The sequence below is a fragment of the Coregonus clupeaformis genome, unplaced genomic scaffold, assembly GCF_020615455.1.
Source record: "Coregonus clupeaformis isolate EN_2021a unplaced genomic scaffold, ASM2061545v1 scaf0896, whole genome shotgun sequence".
Lineage (NCBI taxonomy): Eukaryota > Metazoa > Chordata > Actinopteri > Salmoniformes > Salmonidae > Coregonus > Coregonus clupeaformis.
Genome location: NW_025534350.1, coordinates 177541 through 192330, shown reverse-complemented (window position 1 = coordinate 192330; position 14790 = coordinate 177541). Strand labels below are relative to the sequence as shown.

General features: G+C 42.4%; 1 protein-coding gene across 2 annotated transcripts; it reads left to right on the top strand.

Annotated features, from left to right (window-relative positions):
• The first annotated feature begins 7100 nt into the window (after positions 1-7100).
• Positions 7101-9072, top strand: LOC123485903. 2 transcript variants are annotated; one of them, XM_045217032.1, is made up of 3 exons: positions 7101-8417; positions 8597-8701; positions 8872-9072. In XM_045217032.1, the coding sequence occupies exons 1-2, from the start codon at positions 7410-7412 to the stop codon at positions 8681-8683; spliced, it is 1095 nt and encodes a 364-aa protein (XP_045072967.1). In that variant the 5' UTR covers positions 7101-7409; the 3' UTR covers positions 8684-8701; positions 8872-9072. The 2 variants fall into 2 exon arrangements, with proteins under 2 accessions (XP_045072967.1, XP_045072966.1); XM_045217031.1 differs by having other exon boundaries at positions 8597-8705.
• Positions 9073-14790: the final 5718 nt, after the last annotated feature.

The following is a 14790-nucleotide window of genomic DNA, read 5'->3' as shown; positions in this document are numbered from 1 at the left end:
TGCAGCCCAGTGTGGAGGACCTGGAGCTCGCTCGTAAGAAGAAGGAGCTGGAGGTCATAGAGGAAAAGATAGCTCGTAAGAAAGCTGTTCTTGCTATGCGAGAGCTTAAACACAGAGCTAAGGACATGCCTAAATCACAGATTGCGTCCACAACAGCAAAGGGCATGTCTAAACAGAGGAAGGTGAACAATATAACATTCAAAAGATACAATAATGTTGCGGACAAGTCGTCACGCCTACCTCTTAAACAGAGGGTGCTGGACATTGTGAATAAGCTCAGAAGAACACCGGTAGGTTACCTACTTCGGAAGGTATGTACCTATTAGTTCTGAATGTATTAATCAGGGTTGGGGTCAATTCTGAATTATATTGCTAATTGGTCATTAATTCCCATAAAATTATTGGATTTGAATTGGCCACACCACAGGAAGCAGAATTGAATTTGAATTAAAGGGATAGTTCATGTAAAATCTAGATTTGGGTCGAATTCCCCTTTCAGTTGTCTGTAGAATTGAATTCAATATAATTCTAATAGATCATTTATTCCATACATCATTATGTTGATGTTGACATCATGTATGGTGACCAATACTATGTTTGACATGTTCTAGCCCTACAAGCTCGTCGTCATGTATACAGTTCATAACTTGTAAGTACATTTATCTAACATTCGGTCTTGGGGCATGTCATTGGAGAATTGTTTAAGTTAAGTCATGCTGAAATTACTAACTGTTTTAGCAGCGTGTGTCTGACGTTGGAAGATATATCCATAGTCGGAACACAGTTCTTATTAAATCGGCATCCCTCACAAAATCAAGTATGAATGTCAATGTTTGCGCGCACGCACTCCCTTTCTACTTCCTGCCTGTTGCAGCACAGCACCCTTATTGCAAGGCTGATTAGTTGGGACATACAGGTGTAAAACACAGACAAGCGTGTGCACAAAGCAATAACACAACATGGAATCCGTGTTTGAGTTTGATTTGGAGGGGAGGGAAGGTAGCATCCATCAATTGAATTGAATTATTTCCTGGGCACTGCTTGGCAACGCAAATCAGAACCGTCTACCAACCACGGAAATTCCCTCCGACGTGGGAAAAGTGTCACCAAACAGGCACAGTCTAGGGTCGGGAAATAAGACGCAGGGTGGGAAAGTGCTATACTGCTAAACCCCTGGGCTAAACATGTTCTTAAAACATTTCATTTTTAAAACTCAACCTCCTAAAACAAGTTATAATTAGTGGTCTGGAGATATTCAAAGATAATTATGTAGGTTGTCTGTAATAATTTAGAGCCTCCTGTAGCTCAGTTGGCTCACAGGGGGCTAACTGTAAGTCGCTCTGGATAAGAGCGTCTGCTAAAAATGACAACAACAAAAAAATCATTCACTTTAAATGTTATTAAATGTAATGATAGAAAAACATACATTTCTCAGAATGCATTAGATCAAACACTCCAGAATGGAAGGGAACATTTCATGACAAAAATACAAACAAAATACTGTTTGACATCATTGAGTTTTAATCAAACTAACATTTAAAATGGTATCTGTATTCTTTAGTAAGAGGTGGCAGGTGACTTTGGCAAATAATTTGTCAAAGGATTGAGACTCATATATTCATGTCACAGTTGAATTTATTTAAAATTCTACTTCCTTTATTAAAAAGTATATTCAAATTCTGCTTCCTGTGGGGTGTGAACAATTCAAATTTGAATTTCAATTAATGGGTTGAATTTAATTACATTCCGAATTGACCTCAACACTGTTATGAATAGATCTTCCCTGATAGATCAAAAAGAAGTTGCTGGATAGTAAACAATGCCAAAAAAAAAGCAGAAAATCAAAGCACTAGCGTGTAGTGGAAAAAAAGAAAGCCTTTATTGTTTATGGCTTATGCATAGCAAAAATAAAAAATGCACCAATGCCCCCCCCTTTCCCCTAACACAGATCTAGGATCAGTTACCCAAATCCTGGAACTTACATTAACCATTAAGAGGTAAATAAAAACGGACCTTAGATCACTATTCAGGGGCAACTGCATTACACATACTAAAATATTGTCTCTATTTTCCTCCAGGATACCCCTGCCAAGCCGAAAAAACGAAACAAAATACGAGCACTGGAGATGATGATTAGCGCTTCCCTAGAAAATGAAGAGGCCCATCCTCTGAGACTGAGGGTGAGGGCTTTAACGAACCAACGACGCTATCCCAACAATGAGGAGGTATGTAGCCATAACAAAACATAGAGACCGGCAAAATAATCATAAGGAGGAAGTCAAGAAAACCATGGCCCCCGATTAATACAATGGATTTGTGCCATTGACACCCATTCCAAATAGGCTAGATATAAAGTGTCTACCTACTTGTACGCTTCATAATATTTTTTGTGTTCTTATAGGCCTATAGTTTTTTCTAGAATGTCACGGCTATATTACTGTTATCCCTGTCAACCACCTGATGCATCAATTGCTACCTAGCATGCGAACAGTCATTGAGATGGACTTGTAGCATAACTAGCCAGCTAAAAGCCAATCATTGCTGAATGAGTAATTATGAGTAAAAAGCAGTTGACAGAATGCAACCAAATACATCCATTGTGACATTCAGATGAACTGCGATGCAGTGGTCTAAGGCACTGCATCGCAGTGCTAACTGTGCCACTAGAGATCCTGGTTCGTATCCAGGCTCTGTCGCAGCCGGCCGCGACCGGGAGACTCATGGGCGGCGCACAAGTGGCGCTCCGTGTGGAGGATCTGGAGCTCCTTCGTAAGAGGATGGAGCTGGAGATCATAGAGGAACAGATAGCCCGCAAGAAAGCTGTTCTTGCTATGGAAACGGTTGTGCCTGAAGCAAACGCCATCCCTAAACAGAAGACAAAGGACAAGGACCTTGAAATGTTCACAGAAAATGTTTACAATAAGGATGTTACTCTTAAAGTGAGGGTGAATACCATTTTGAGAAAGTGGGCATGGACCAATGAATGTCGCTCAAAGGTATGTCCTTGTTGTATTTATGTCCTCCATCTGTATTTATGAATAGATTTACAGTGGGGGAAAAAAGTATTTAGTCAGCCACCAATTGTGCAAGTTCTCCCACTTAAAAAGATGAGAGGCCTGTAATTTTCATCATAGGTACACATCAACTATGACAGACAAATTGAGCTTTTTTTTCTCCAGAAAATCACATTGTAGGATTTTTAATGAATTTATTTGCAAATTATGGTGGAAAATAAGTATTTGGTCACCTACAAACAAGCAAGATTTCTGGCTCTCACAGACCTGTAACTTCTTCTTTAAGAGGCTCCTCTGTCCTCCACTCGTTACCTGTATTAATGGCACCTGTTTGAACTTGTTATCAGTATAAAAGACACCTGTCCACAACCTCAAACAGTCACACTCCAAACTCCACTATGGCCAAGACCAAAGAGCTGTCAAAGGACACCAGAAACAAAATTGTAGACCTGTACCAGGCTGGGAAGACTGAATCTGCAATAGGTAAGCAGCTTGGTTTGAAGAAATCAACTGTGGGAGCAATTATTAGGAAATGGAAGACATACAAGACCACTGATAATCTCCCTCGATCTGGGGCTCCACGCAAGATCTCACCCCGTGGGGTCAAAATGATCACAAGAACGGTGAGCAAAAATCCCAGAACGACACGGGGGGACCTAGTGAATGACCTGCAGAGAGCTGGGACCAAAGTAACAAAGCCTACCATCAGTAACACACTGCTTAAGCCAGTACATGTCCAGGCCCGTCTGAAGTTTTCTAGAGTGCATTTGGATGATCCAGAAGAGGATTGGGAGAATGTCATATGGTCAGATGAAACCAAAATAGAACATTTTGGTAAAAACTCAACTCGTCGTGTTTGGAGGACAAAGAATGCTGAGTTGCATCCAAAGAACACCATACCTACTGTGAAGCATGGGGGTGGAAACATCATGCTTTGGGGCTGTTTTTCTGCAAAGGGACCAGGACGACTGATCCGTGTAAAGGAAAGAATGAATGGGGCCATGTATCGTGAGATTTTGAGTGAAAACCTCCTTCCATCAGCAAGGGCATTGAAGATGAAACGTGGCTGGGTCTTTCAGCATGACAATGATCCCAAACACACCGCCCGGGCAACGAAGGAGTGGCTTCGTAAAAAGCATTTCAAGGTCCTGGAGTGGCCTAGCCAGTCTCCAGATCTCAACCCCATAGAAAATCTTTGGAGGGAGTTGAAAGTCTGTGTTGCCCAGCGACAGCCCCAAAACATCACTGCTCTAGAGGAGATCTGCATGGAGGAATGGGCCAAAATACCAGCAACAGTGTGTGAAAACCTTGTGAAGACTTACAGAAAACGTTTGACCTGTGTCATTGCCAACAAACGGTATATAACAAAGTATTGAGAAACTTTTATTGACCAAATACTTATTTTCCACCATAATTTGCAAATAAATTCATTAAAAATCCTACAATGTGATTTTCTGGATTTTTTTTCTCTCATTTTGTCTGTCATAGTTGACGTGTACCTATGATGAAAATTACAGGCCTCTCTCATCTTTTTAAGTGGGAGAACTTGCACAATTGGTGGCTGACTAAATACTTTTTTCCCCCACTGTATTTCCTGATGTTTGGATGCACTGTTCTGTTTACATGGACTAAGGAGAGGCAGTAGAATAACCCCCAAGTGCAGATCTAGAATCTGTTACCCATAACCCTGTCCCATACCCACTGATCCCCGGGCGCCGATGACGTAGACGTCAATTAAGGCAGCCCCCCGCACCTCTCTGATTCAGAGGGGTTGGGTTAAATGCAGAAGACACGTTTCAGTTGAATACATTCAGTTGTACAACTGACTAGGTATCCCCTTTTCCCTTCTGCATTAACCAATTGAAGGTAAAAATACCAAACTGACCTTAGATCAGTATTCAGGGACAACATAGGCCTGATCAGTGTCATACATCTTCTATTTCTTTATTGTGTGTGCCTTTCAGGAAAACTGTCTTACATCTCAAACTCAACAGCACAACATCACCACATATACATACAGTTGAAGTCTGAAGTTTACATACACCTTAGCCAAATACATTTAAACTCAGTTTTTCACAATTCCTGACATTTAATCCTAGTACAAATTCCCTGTTTTAGGTCAGTTAGGATCACCACTTTATTTTAAGAATGTGAAATGTCAGAATAATAGTGTAGAGAGTGATTTATTTCAGCTTTTATTTCTTTCATTACATTCCCAGTGGGTCAGAGGTTTACATACACTCAATTAGTATTTGGTAGCATTGCCTTTAAATTGTTTAACTTGGGTCAAACGTTTCGGATAGCCTTCCACAAGCTTCCCACAATAAGTTGGGTGAACTTTGGCCCATTCCTCCTCACAGAGCTGGTGTAACTGAGTCAGGTGTGTAGGCCTCCTTGCTCTCACACGCTTTTTCAGTTCTGCCCACACATTTTCTATAGGATTGAGGTCAGGGCTTTGTGATGGCCACTCCAATACCTTGAATCTGTTGTCCTTAAGCCATTTTGGCTTAAGTGTTAGAGCTAGTAATGTCTCAATATTTATCATTTACAGATTATCTATGACATAGCCAATGAATAGCACAACTTTGGATTTCACCCCCATCTCAAAATCGAATGGTTTCAAAAATCGAATGTTTTATTTTTGGTTAGTTTAATTCTCTGATACTGGTGGTACTGGTAATGTCAATATTTTCCTCAATTTACTCCAGGAGGCTGCTTACCACCAGGTACCTCCCAAGCTTGTTCTCCATCCTCCCAAAGTGGTCAAAAGCTTTGTGGAACGGATGAACGAATCCATCCTGCTCAAAGACAGAATAGTGAAGAACAACCTTACCCTGGACTTCCATGAAGAGGAGCATCCTCTGAAACTCAAAGTGGAGGCTTTATTTGAGCAGCGACGCAATTCCACTGTGAATGAGGTATGTACTATGTAGCATATCTGGGATCAATTGTGTTTGAGAGTCACCTCACTCTTAAGGAAGCGGACCAGCATACACATTTTAAATGTATGTAGCTGTTGCAGTGGATGGTTATTTGTTGATATTTCCTCATGTCTCCCGTTTGGTGTCTTATCCCACCGTTCAGGACAAAGCAGCCAAGGGCTTCCAGTACTTCCTCAATGTCCTCAACAAAGGGGTGGACATCGACAAGCTCTCAAAGATTGTCAACAATTTCAAGGATTTACCCTCTGTGGGAGAGGAACTGCCACAAGGTCAGCCGACTCCACTTGATGGCCAGCCTGAGACCACCTGTAAGAGTGAGAGGAAGGTGGCCTCTCGCAAAAGGCACTCCCGGTTTGATGAGCTCCCGCCAGGTTGGCTCAATTGGGTTCAGCCCAATCCGCTTGGGGGTCTGTTGAGTAAAGTGGTCCCAGCAGTTAGCGTTCTGCCACAGGACCACAGTCTCTTACAAAGTGGAGAAGGAGAGATTGGGCAACATAGCCTGGACGAAGCCCAAGCTAAGGCTAAGGATATCCAAAAAAGCAAAAAGTCTCCACCTGTTGAGGAGAAGAGGAAAGGGAGGCAGAAGTCCAAGTCTCCACAGGTGGAGGAGAAGAGGAAAGTGAGGCCTGAGGATGAGCAGAAGTACGGACAGATCCAGAGCCTGCTGCAGACTATTGGGCTGGATCTGGGGGTGGAGGAGTTGGGCCAACTGACCGACAGGACCCAGGAGAGGCTGTATGGGAAGAAGAGAGACCGGGAGAAGAAGGGGGGCGAGAAGGAAAGTGTTTGGGAGGTTGAGAAGGAGAAGGCACCCTCACACAAGGTAGACCAGGAGAGTGAGAGCATGAAGGAGAGCGAGAAAGAGGAGAGAGCATGCAAATGTCACAGTATTTCCTTGTTATCAGATAGCTCCAACTCCAGCCCCCCTCGCCATCGGCAGGCCGAGGAATACAAATGCTCTAGCACCAGAGACCAGGACAGAGACAGAGACGGGGGCAGATCTGAGAGAAACAGAGAGAGAGACAGGGGCAGATCTGAGAGAAACAGAGAGAGAGACAGAGAGAGAGACAGGGGCAGATCTGAGAGAAACAGAGAGAGAGACAGGGGCAGGTCTGAGAGAAACAGAGAGAGAGACAGAGAGAGAGACAGGGGCAGATCTGAGAGAAACAGAGAGAGAGACAGGGGCAGGTCTGAGAGAAACAGAGAGAGAGACAGACACTCTAGTACCAGACACCTGGATAGGTATAGATGGTGGAAGACAGACAGAAAAATACGCTCTAGTACTAGAGCCGGGGACAGAGGGTGGGACAGGAGCAGATCTGAGAGAAACAGAACATCTAGTACCAGAGACGGATCAGAGAAAGACGGGGATAAAGACAGATCTGAGAGAGACAAGGACAGAGAGAGATGGTGGGAGCGAGGCAAAGACTGGGATGGGGACAAGGAAAGCTTCATGGGGCTTTACCCATACTCCAACGATCCTACACACCCTCATGCATCTTTGATGGCAACCTACTCTCAGTACATGGCATACCACAGCAGGCACTACGCCTTCCCTCCAGGGTGTAGCTTTCCCCCTGGTACCGTGCCCCCTGGTACCATGCCCCCGAGTACCGTGCCCCCTGGTACCGTGTCACCTGGTACCATGCCCCATGGTACCATGCCCCTCCTCCCTAACCCTCTTGGGTATCCACTCTACCCTAACTGCCCACCTTATTACTATAATGGCACTTCAGAAACCTTTTTCCAGGCATACACCCAGGCCACTGGCAACCCCCAGTTCACAAACATGGATGTACAAGTGCAGGACCCAGACCCATCCCTGAGCATCCCTGAACAGGACATAGAGACTGTGTGGCCCAGACTTGTCGATCCCAGCATAAACCAGGACTCAAAACCTGTTGGACTAAACCATTTGAGAACAAAGAGGACTATAAAGAGGAAACGCTATACGTTTAATTTGAGGCATCGCAAACGTGCTTTTAAAGGTGTATTGAGACAGCTTAAAGACACTCCTCAGGTGGCTGCCAAGGAGCCCCCCTCTGAGCCAGGTACCAAGAAAGAGCCAGAAGAAGAAGCAGTCATAGAAGGGGAGAAACTGCATTCTGTGGTCCCTCCGGTGGCTACAAAGGATTCTGAGGCACCCTCTAGAACAGGACCCCAAAATAGAAAATGGAGAAAAGGGAAAACACTGGAAGAAAAAGGAGGTATATACAACCCAGGTTTATCCATCAAGGTAAACAGAACCTATATGACAAGGCGGAAACTGCCTTGTCATACAGAACCAGAAGCAGAGGACAAATCATTGACAGAATGGCAGAGACTGTTTGCAGACTCTGTGGCGAAAGTGGCTGCAACGGACCTATTTGCCCTCTCTGAACCAGAGGCTGAGATAAAGCCTGACGGGGAGACGGAGCAGAAAATGACAGACGAAGAGATGAAGGCGAAATTAAAGAAAAAGGTTTGTGACTACATTTGCTCTAAAGAATCATACTTTTTAACTCTGCATTGTTGGGGAAGGGCTCATAAGCATTTCACGGTAAAGTCTACACCTGTTGTATTCGGCGCATGTTGCCAATAAGATTTGATAGATTAGAAAATGTTTGGCTTTTAAAGACAATAATTCTGGGGGTTTTCCAGCTTGGCGAGTTCAACCTGAAGATGAAGAAGAAATCAACACATTTAAAAGAAGCCCCAACAGAAGCCCCAACAGAAGCCCCAACATAAGCTGAAAGGGCAGCTGTTGTAGGTAAAACAGCTTGAAATACAACATATGTTTCATATCACACCTTAAAAAGTAAGATGTCACTAATAATACCCATAGTCTTTTATTTGTGACACTTATGCAATGATACGCTTGTCAAATCCAAAGAACATTCATCTCAACTCTTCTTCTCTTCTGCTGATCTTCACAGTGCGTCATGAGCTCACCTCCCCCTCGAACCTGCTGCTGACCCATCCAGACCCTGTGGACATCCATTGGCTAACATCCTTCTTATCTAATGGCCAGTTTATTAGGTTCTGGTCGGACTCTCCTTTGCCCGTTCCATCTCATCCCAAAGATGCTCTATTGGGTATGAGGTCTAGGGACTGTGCAGGCCACTCAAGTAAACTGGACTTGCTGTCATTTTCCAGGCAATGTTTTTCCACTCCTCAATTGTCCAGTGTTGGTGATCACATGCCCACTGGAGCTGCTGCTTCTTGTTTTTAGCTGATAGGGGTGGAACCCGGTGTGGTCTGCAATAGCCCATCCGTGACAAGGATCGACAAGTTGTGCGTTCCGAGATGCTGTTCGGCACACCGCTGCTGTACTGCGCCATTATTTGTCTGTTTGTGGCCCGCCTGTTAGCTTGCACGATTCTTGCCATTCTCCTTTGACCTCTCTCATCAACAAGCTGTTTCTTCGCCAACAGGACTGCCGCTGAATGGATATTTTTTGTTTGTCGCACCATTCTCAGTAAACTCTAGACACTGTTGTGCGTGAAAAGCCCAGGAAGGCGGCATTTCTGAGATACTGCCTGGCACCGACGATCATAACATGCTTAAAGTCGCTTAGGTCACTCGTTTTGCCCATTCTAACGTTCAATGGAACAGTAACTGAATGCCTCGATCCCTGTCTGCCTGCTTTATATAGCAATTCACGGCCACGTGATTCACTGTCTGTAAGAGCGATCCATTTTCGTAAATGGGGTGGTGTTCCTAATAAACTGGCCGATGAGTAGTGTTTGGGGGGTATCTGTACTTTACTTCACTATTTTTATTTTTGACAACTTTTACTTCGCTACATTCCTAAAGAAAATAATGTACTTTTTACTCAATACATTTTCCCTGACACCCAAAAGTACTCGTTACATTTTGAATACCTAGCAGGACAGGAAAATGGTCCAACTCACACACTTATCAAAATAACATAATAATAATATGCCATTTAGCAGACGCTTTTATCCAAAGCGACTTACAGTCATGTGTGCAGACATTTTTTTACGTATGGGTGGTCCCGGGGATCGAACCCACTACCCTGGCGTTACAAGCACCATGCTCTACCAATTGAGCTACAGAGGACAACATCCCTGGTCATCTCTACTGCCTCTGATCTGGCAGACTCACTAAACACATGCTTTGTTTGTAAATTATGCCTGAATGTTGGAGTGTCCTGGCTATCCGTAAATTAAGAAAACACATGCCGTCTGGTTTGCTTAATATAAGGAATTTGATTTTTTTTTCTTATTTTTTTTCTTTTTGATACTTAAGTATATTTTAGCAATTACATTTACTTTTGATACTTATACTTACAGTGCCTTGCAAAAGTATTCATCCCCTTTGGCGGTTTTCCTATTTTGTTGCATTACAACCTGTCATTTAAATGGATTTTTATTTGGATTTCATGTAATGGACATACACAAAATAGTCCAAATTGGTGAAGTGAAATGCAAAAAATAACTTGTTTCAAAAAATGCAAAAAAATAGATAGCGGAAAAGTGGTGCGTGCATATGTATTCACCCCCTTTGCTATTTCCTTTACACGGATCAGTCGTCCTGGTCCCTTTGCAGAAAAACAGCCCCAAAGCATGATGTTTCCACCCCCATGCTTCACAGTAGGTATGGTGTTCTTTGGATGCAACTCAGCATTCTTTGTCCTCCAAACACGACGAGTTGAGTTTTTACCAAAATGTTCTATTTTGGTTTCATCTGACCATATGACATTCTCCCAATCCTCTTCTGGATCATCCAAATGCACTCTAGCAAACTTCAGACGGGCCTGGACATGTACTGGCTTAAGCAGTGTGTTACTGATGGTAGGCTTTGTTACTTTGGTCCCAGCTCTCTGCAGGTCATTCACTAGGTCCCCCCGTGTGGTTCTGGGATTTTTGCTCACCGTTCTTGTGATCATTTTGACCCCACGGGGTGAGATCTTGCGTGGAGCCCCAGATCAAGGGAGATTATCAGTGGTCTTGTATGTCTTCCATTTCCTAATAATTGCTCCCACAGTTGATTTCTTCAAACCAAGCTGCTTACCTATTGCAGATTCAGTCTTCCCAGCCTGGTACAGATCTACAATTTTGTTTCTGGTGTCCTTTGACAGCTCTTTGGTCTTGGCCATAGTGGAGTTTGGAGTGTGACTGTTTGAGGTTGTGGACAGGTGTCTTTAATACTGATAACAAGTTCAAACAGGTGCCATTAATACAGGTAACGAGTGGAGGACAGAGGAGCCTCTTAAAGAAGAAGTTACAGGTCTGTGAGAGCCAGAAATCTTGCTTGTTTGTAGGTGACCAAATACTTATTTTCCACCATCATTTGCAAATAAATTCATAAAAAATCCTACAATGTGATTTTCTGGAAAATTTTTCTCTCTCATCTTTTTAAGTGGGAGAACTTGCACAATTGGTGGCTGACTAAATACTTTTTTCCCCCACTGTATATACACCTGTTCTGAAAGGCCCCAGAGTCTGCAACACCACTAAGCAAGGGGCACCACCAAGCAAACGGCACCATGAAGACCAAGGAGCTCTCCAAACAGGTCAAGGACAAAGTTGTGGCGAAGTACAGATCAGGGTTGGGTTATATAAAAATATCAGAAACTTTGAACATCCCACGGAGCACCATTAAATCCATTATTAAAAAATTGAAAGAATATGGCACCACAACACACCTGCCAAGAGAGGGCCGCCCACCAAAACTCATAGACCAGGCAAGGAGGGCATTAATCAGAGGCAACAAAGAGACCAAAGATAACCCTGAAGGAGCTGCAAAGCTCCACAGCGGAGATTGGAGTATCTGTCCATAGGTCCACTTTAAGCCATACACTCCACAGAGCTGAGCTTTACGGAAGGGTGGCCAGAAAAAAGCCATTGCTTAAAGAAAGAAATAAGCAAACACGTTTGGTGTTCGCCAAACACATGTTGAGACTCCCCAAACATATGGAAGAAGGTACTCTGGTCAGATGAGACTACAATTGAGCTTTTTGGCCATCAAGGAAAATGCTATGTCTGGCGCAAACCCAACACCTCTCATCACCCCGAGAACACCATCCCCACAGTGAAGCATGGTGGTGGCAGCATCATGCTGTGGGGATGTTTTTCATCGGCAGGGACTGGGAAACTGGTCAGAATTGAAGGAATGATGGATGGCGCTAAATGCATGGAAATTCTTGAGGGAAACCTGTTTGTCTTCCAGAGATTTGAGACTGGGACGGAGGTTCACCTTCCAGCAGGACAATGACCCTAAGCATACTGCTAAAGCAACACTCAAGTGGTTTAAGGGGAAACATTTAAATGTATTGGAATGGCCTAGTCAAAGCCCAGACCTCAATCCAATTGAGAATCTGTGGTATGACTTAAAGATTGCTGTACACCAGCGGAACCCATCCAACTTGAAGGAGCTGGAGCAGTTTTGTCTTGAAGAATGGGAAAATCCCAGTGGCTAGATGTGCCAGCTTATAGAGACATACCCCAAGAGACTTGCAGCTGTAATTGCTGCAAAAGGTGGCTCTACAAAGTATTGACTTTGGGGGGGTGAATAGTTATGCATGCTCAAGTTTTCTGTTTTTTTTTGTCTTATTTCTTGTTTGTTTCACAATAAAATTAATTTTGCATCTTGAAAGTGGTAGGCATGTTGTGTAAATCAAATGATACAAACTCCACAAAAATCCATTTGAATTCCAGGTTGTAAGGCAACAAAATAGGAAAAATGCCAAAGGGGGTAATACTTTCGCAAGCCACTGTAAGTATATTTAAAACCAAATACTTTAAGACTTTTTACTCAAGGAGTGTTTTACTGGAGTCATTTTCAATTAAGGTATCTTTACCTTTACTCAAGTATGATAATTGGGTACTTTTTCCACCACTGATTGCATTCTACCACCTGGAATGTCATTGCATTCTACCACCAGAATATTTCTAGATTTGTGCACTGAATAAAAATATAAACACAACATGTAAATGCTGAAAAAGAAAATCCCAGAAATGTTCCATTTGCACAGAAAGCTTATTTAGCTCAAATTTTGTGCACAAATTTGTTTACATCCCTGTTAGTGAGATTTTCCCCTTTGCCAAGATAATCCATCCACCTGACAGGTGTGGCATATAAAGAAGCTGATTAAACAGCATAGGTGCACCTTGTGCTGGGGACAGTAAATGGCCACTTTAAAATGTACAGTTTTGTCACACAACACAATGCCACAGATGTCTCAAGTTTTGAGGGAGCATGCAGTTGGCATGCCGACTGCAGGAATGTCCACCAGAGCTGTTGCCAGATAATTTCATGTTAATATCTCTACCATAAACTGCCTCCAACATTGTTTTAGAGTATTTGGCAGTACGTCCAACCGGCCTCACATCCGCAGACCACGTGTAACAACTCCAGCCCACGACCACCACATCCGGCTTCTTCACCTGCAGGATCATCTATGAAATCCATAGATTAGGGCCTAATGAATTTATTTCAATTGACTTATTTCCTTATATGAACTCTTAACTCAGTAAAAAATGAGAAATTGTTGCATGTATAATAATACTACCATAGGATTTGTTGTCTTCTGGCCATGTCCTCTGAGGCTTCATATTGACGTTTTTTTCAGTGTACTGTAAGTTCAGGTTGCTTTTATGTTATTATGGAATTGGCAGTGCCAAGAGGTTGTTTTAGTTATAAAAGACAGGAAACTGTCTGACTATTTTCAATTCCAAGCTTCTATTTCTATAGATCCTGTCCTGTTTCACTTTGTATATATTTAACTTAATAAACAGATTTCTTTGTATCTCAGGACTAAGTGTGGAGTAATGTATAATTTCTACCTAATGGGGTTAAAAATTAATCATGAATTAAGTTATGTCTAGACATAAAACACATTTGAACTTAATATTAGATAATACATCTTTGTAAATTCATGTACATTATATTTGTGTAGATAGTGTATAGTTTGAACTTTAGATTTGTGTGTATTGTCGTGGATAATTATCACTATACTTGTTAACAATAAAAAGTTATTCCAGAGTTTTTGTTGGATCAAGACAGACTTTTATTACATGAAGCAACAAAAGCTGAGCTGGTCCATGGAGTAGCTGCTTGCCATGACTTGAAGCTCTCTTTTTATACAGACACAAATGCATAGTCAAGCTTATACAACATACATAGTTACTCCTCTCTATGTGAATGAATAACATCTTTCAGTGTCACATGTTGGTTACTCACGAGGCTACGTGCATTTCTCTAAGTGGGGCTTCTGTCTCTTATTAGTGGCGTGACTCAAAAAATTATATACATACGTACGTTAAAGAACAATCACACTCTGTATTGACTATACTCACTATCCAGACATGCATCTGGAGTACAAAATATCAATCATGTTCATTCTGTTTTACCTTTATCATTTCATAACACATTATAAAACATATCAATTAATACTTAAACATGGTTTAAACATGTCGTGTTCATAACCCATTCTCCACAGCCATCCTCCCAGGACCCTCTGGTTTTTCCTTGTGACTATGTGCATCAGGTCATAAGCACAAACAAGTGATAACACCAGTTCCATTGTTACTCCTATCTCCACACAGCCACAACGATACATTTTCTTCTTCATTGCCATACCCAGATCAGCTGCAGGGAGTTAGAGGGAATCATCCATTATTAGAACCACAGCATTTGCACCAAAAAAATGTCTCTGCTCTGTTTTAACCCTTTAATTGGTTCTTAATCCATAAGCATTTAAGGCATATAGGTGTTTCATTCTACAACATATGTACTAGAAAATTATCCATAGTATTCTGTGTTCCTCTGTTTTCAGGAAGAGATACAGTCTGAAGCACATGGCATGGAACATGTCATTTCAGATTTTC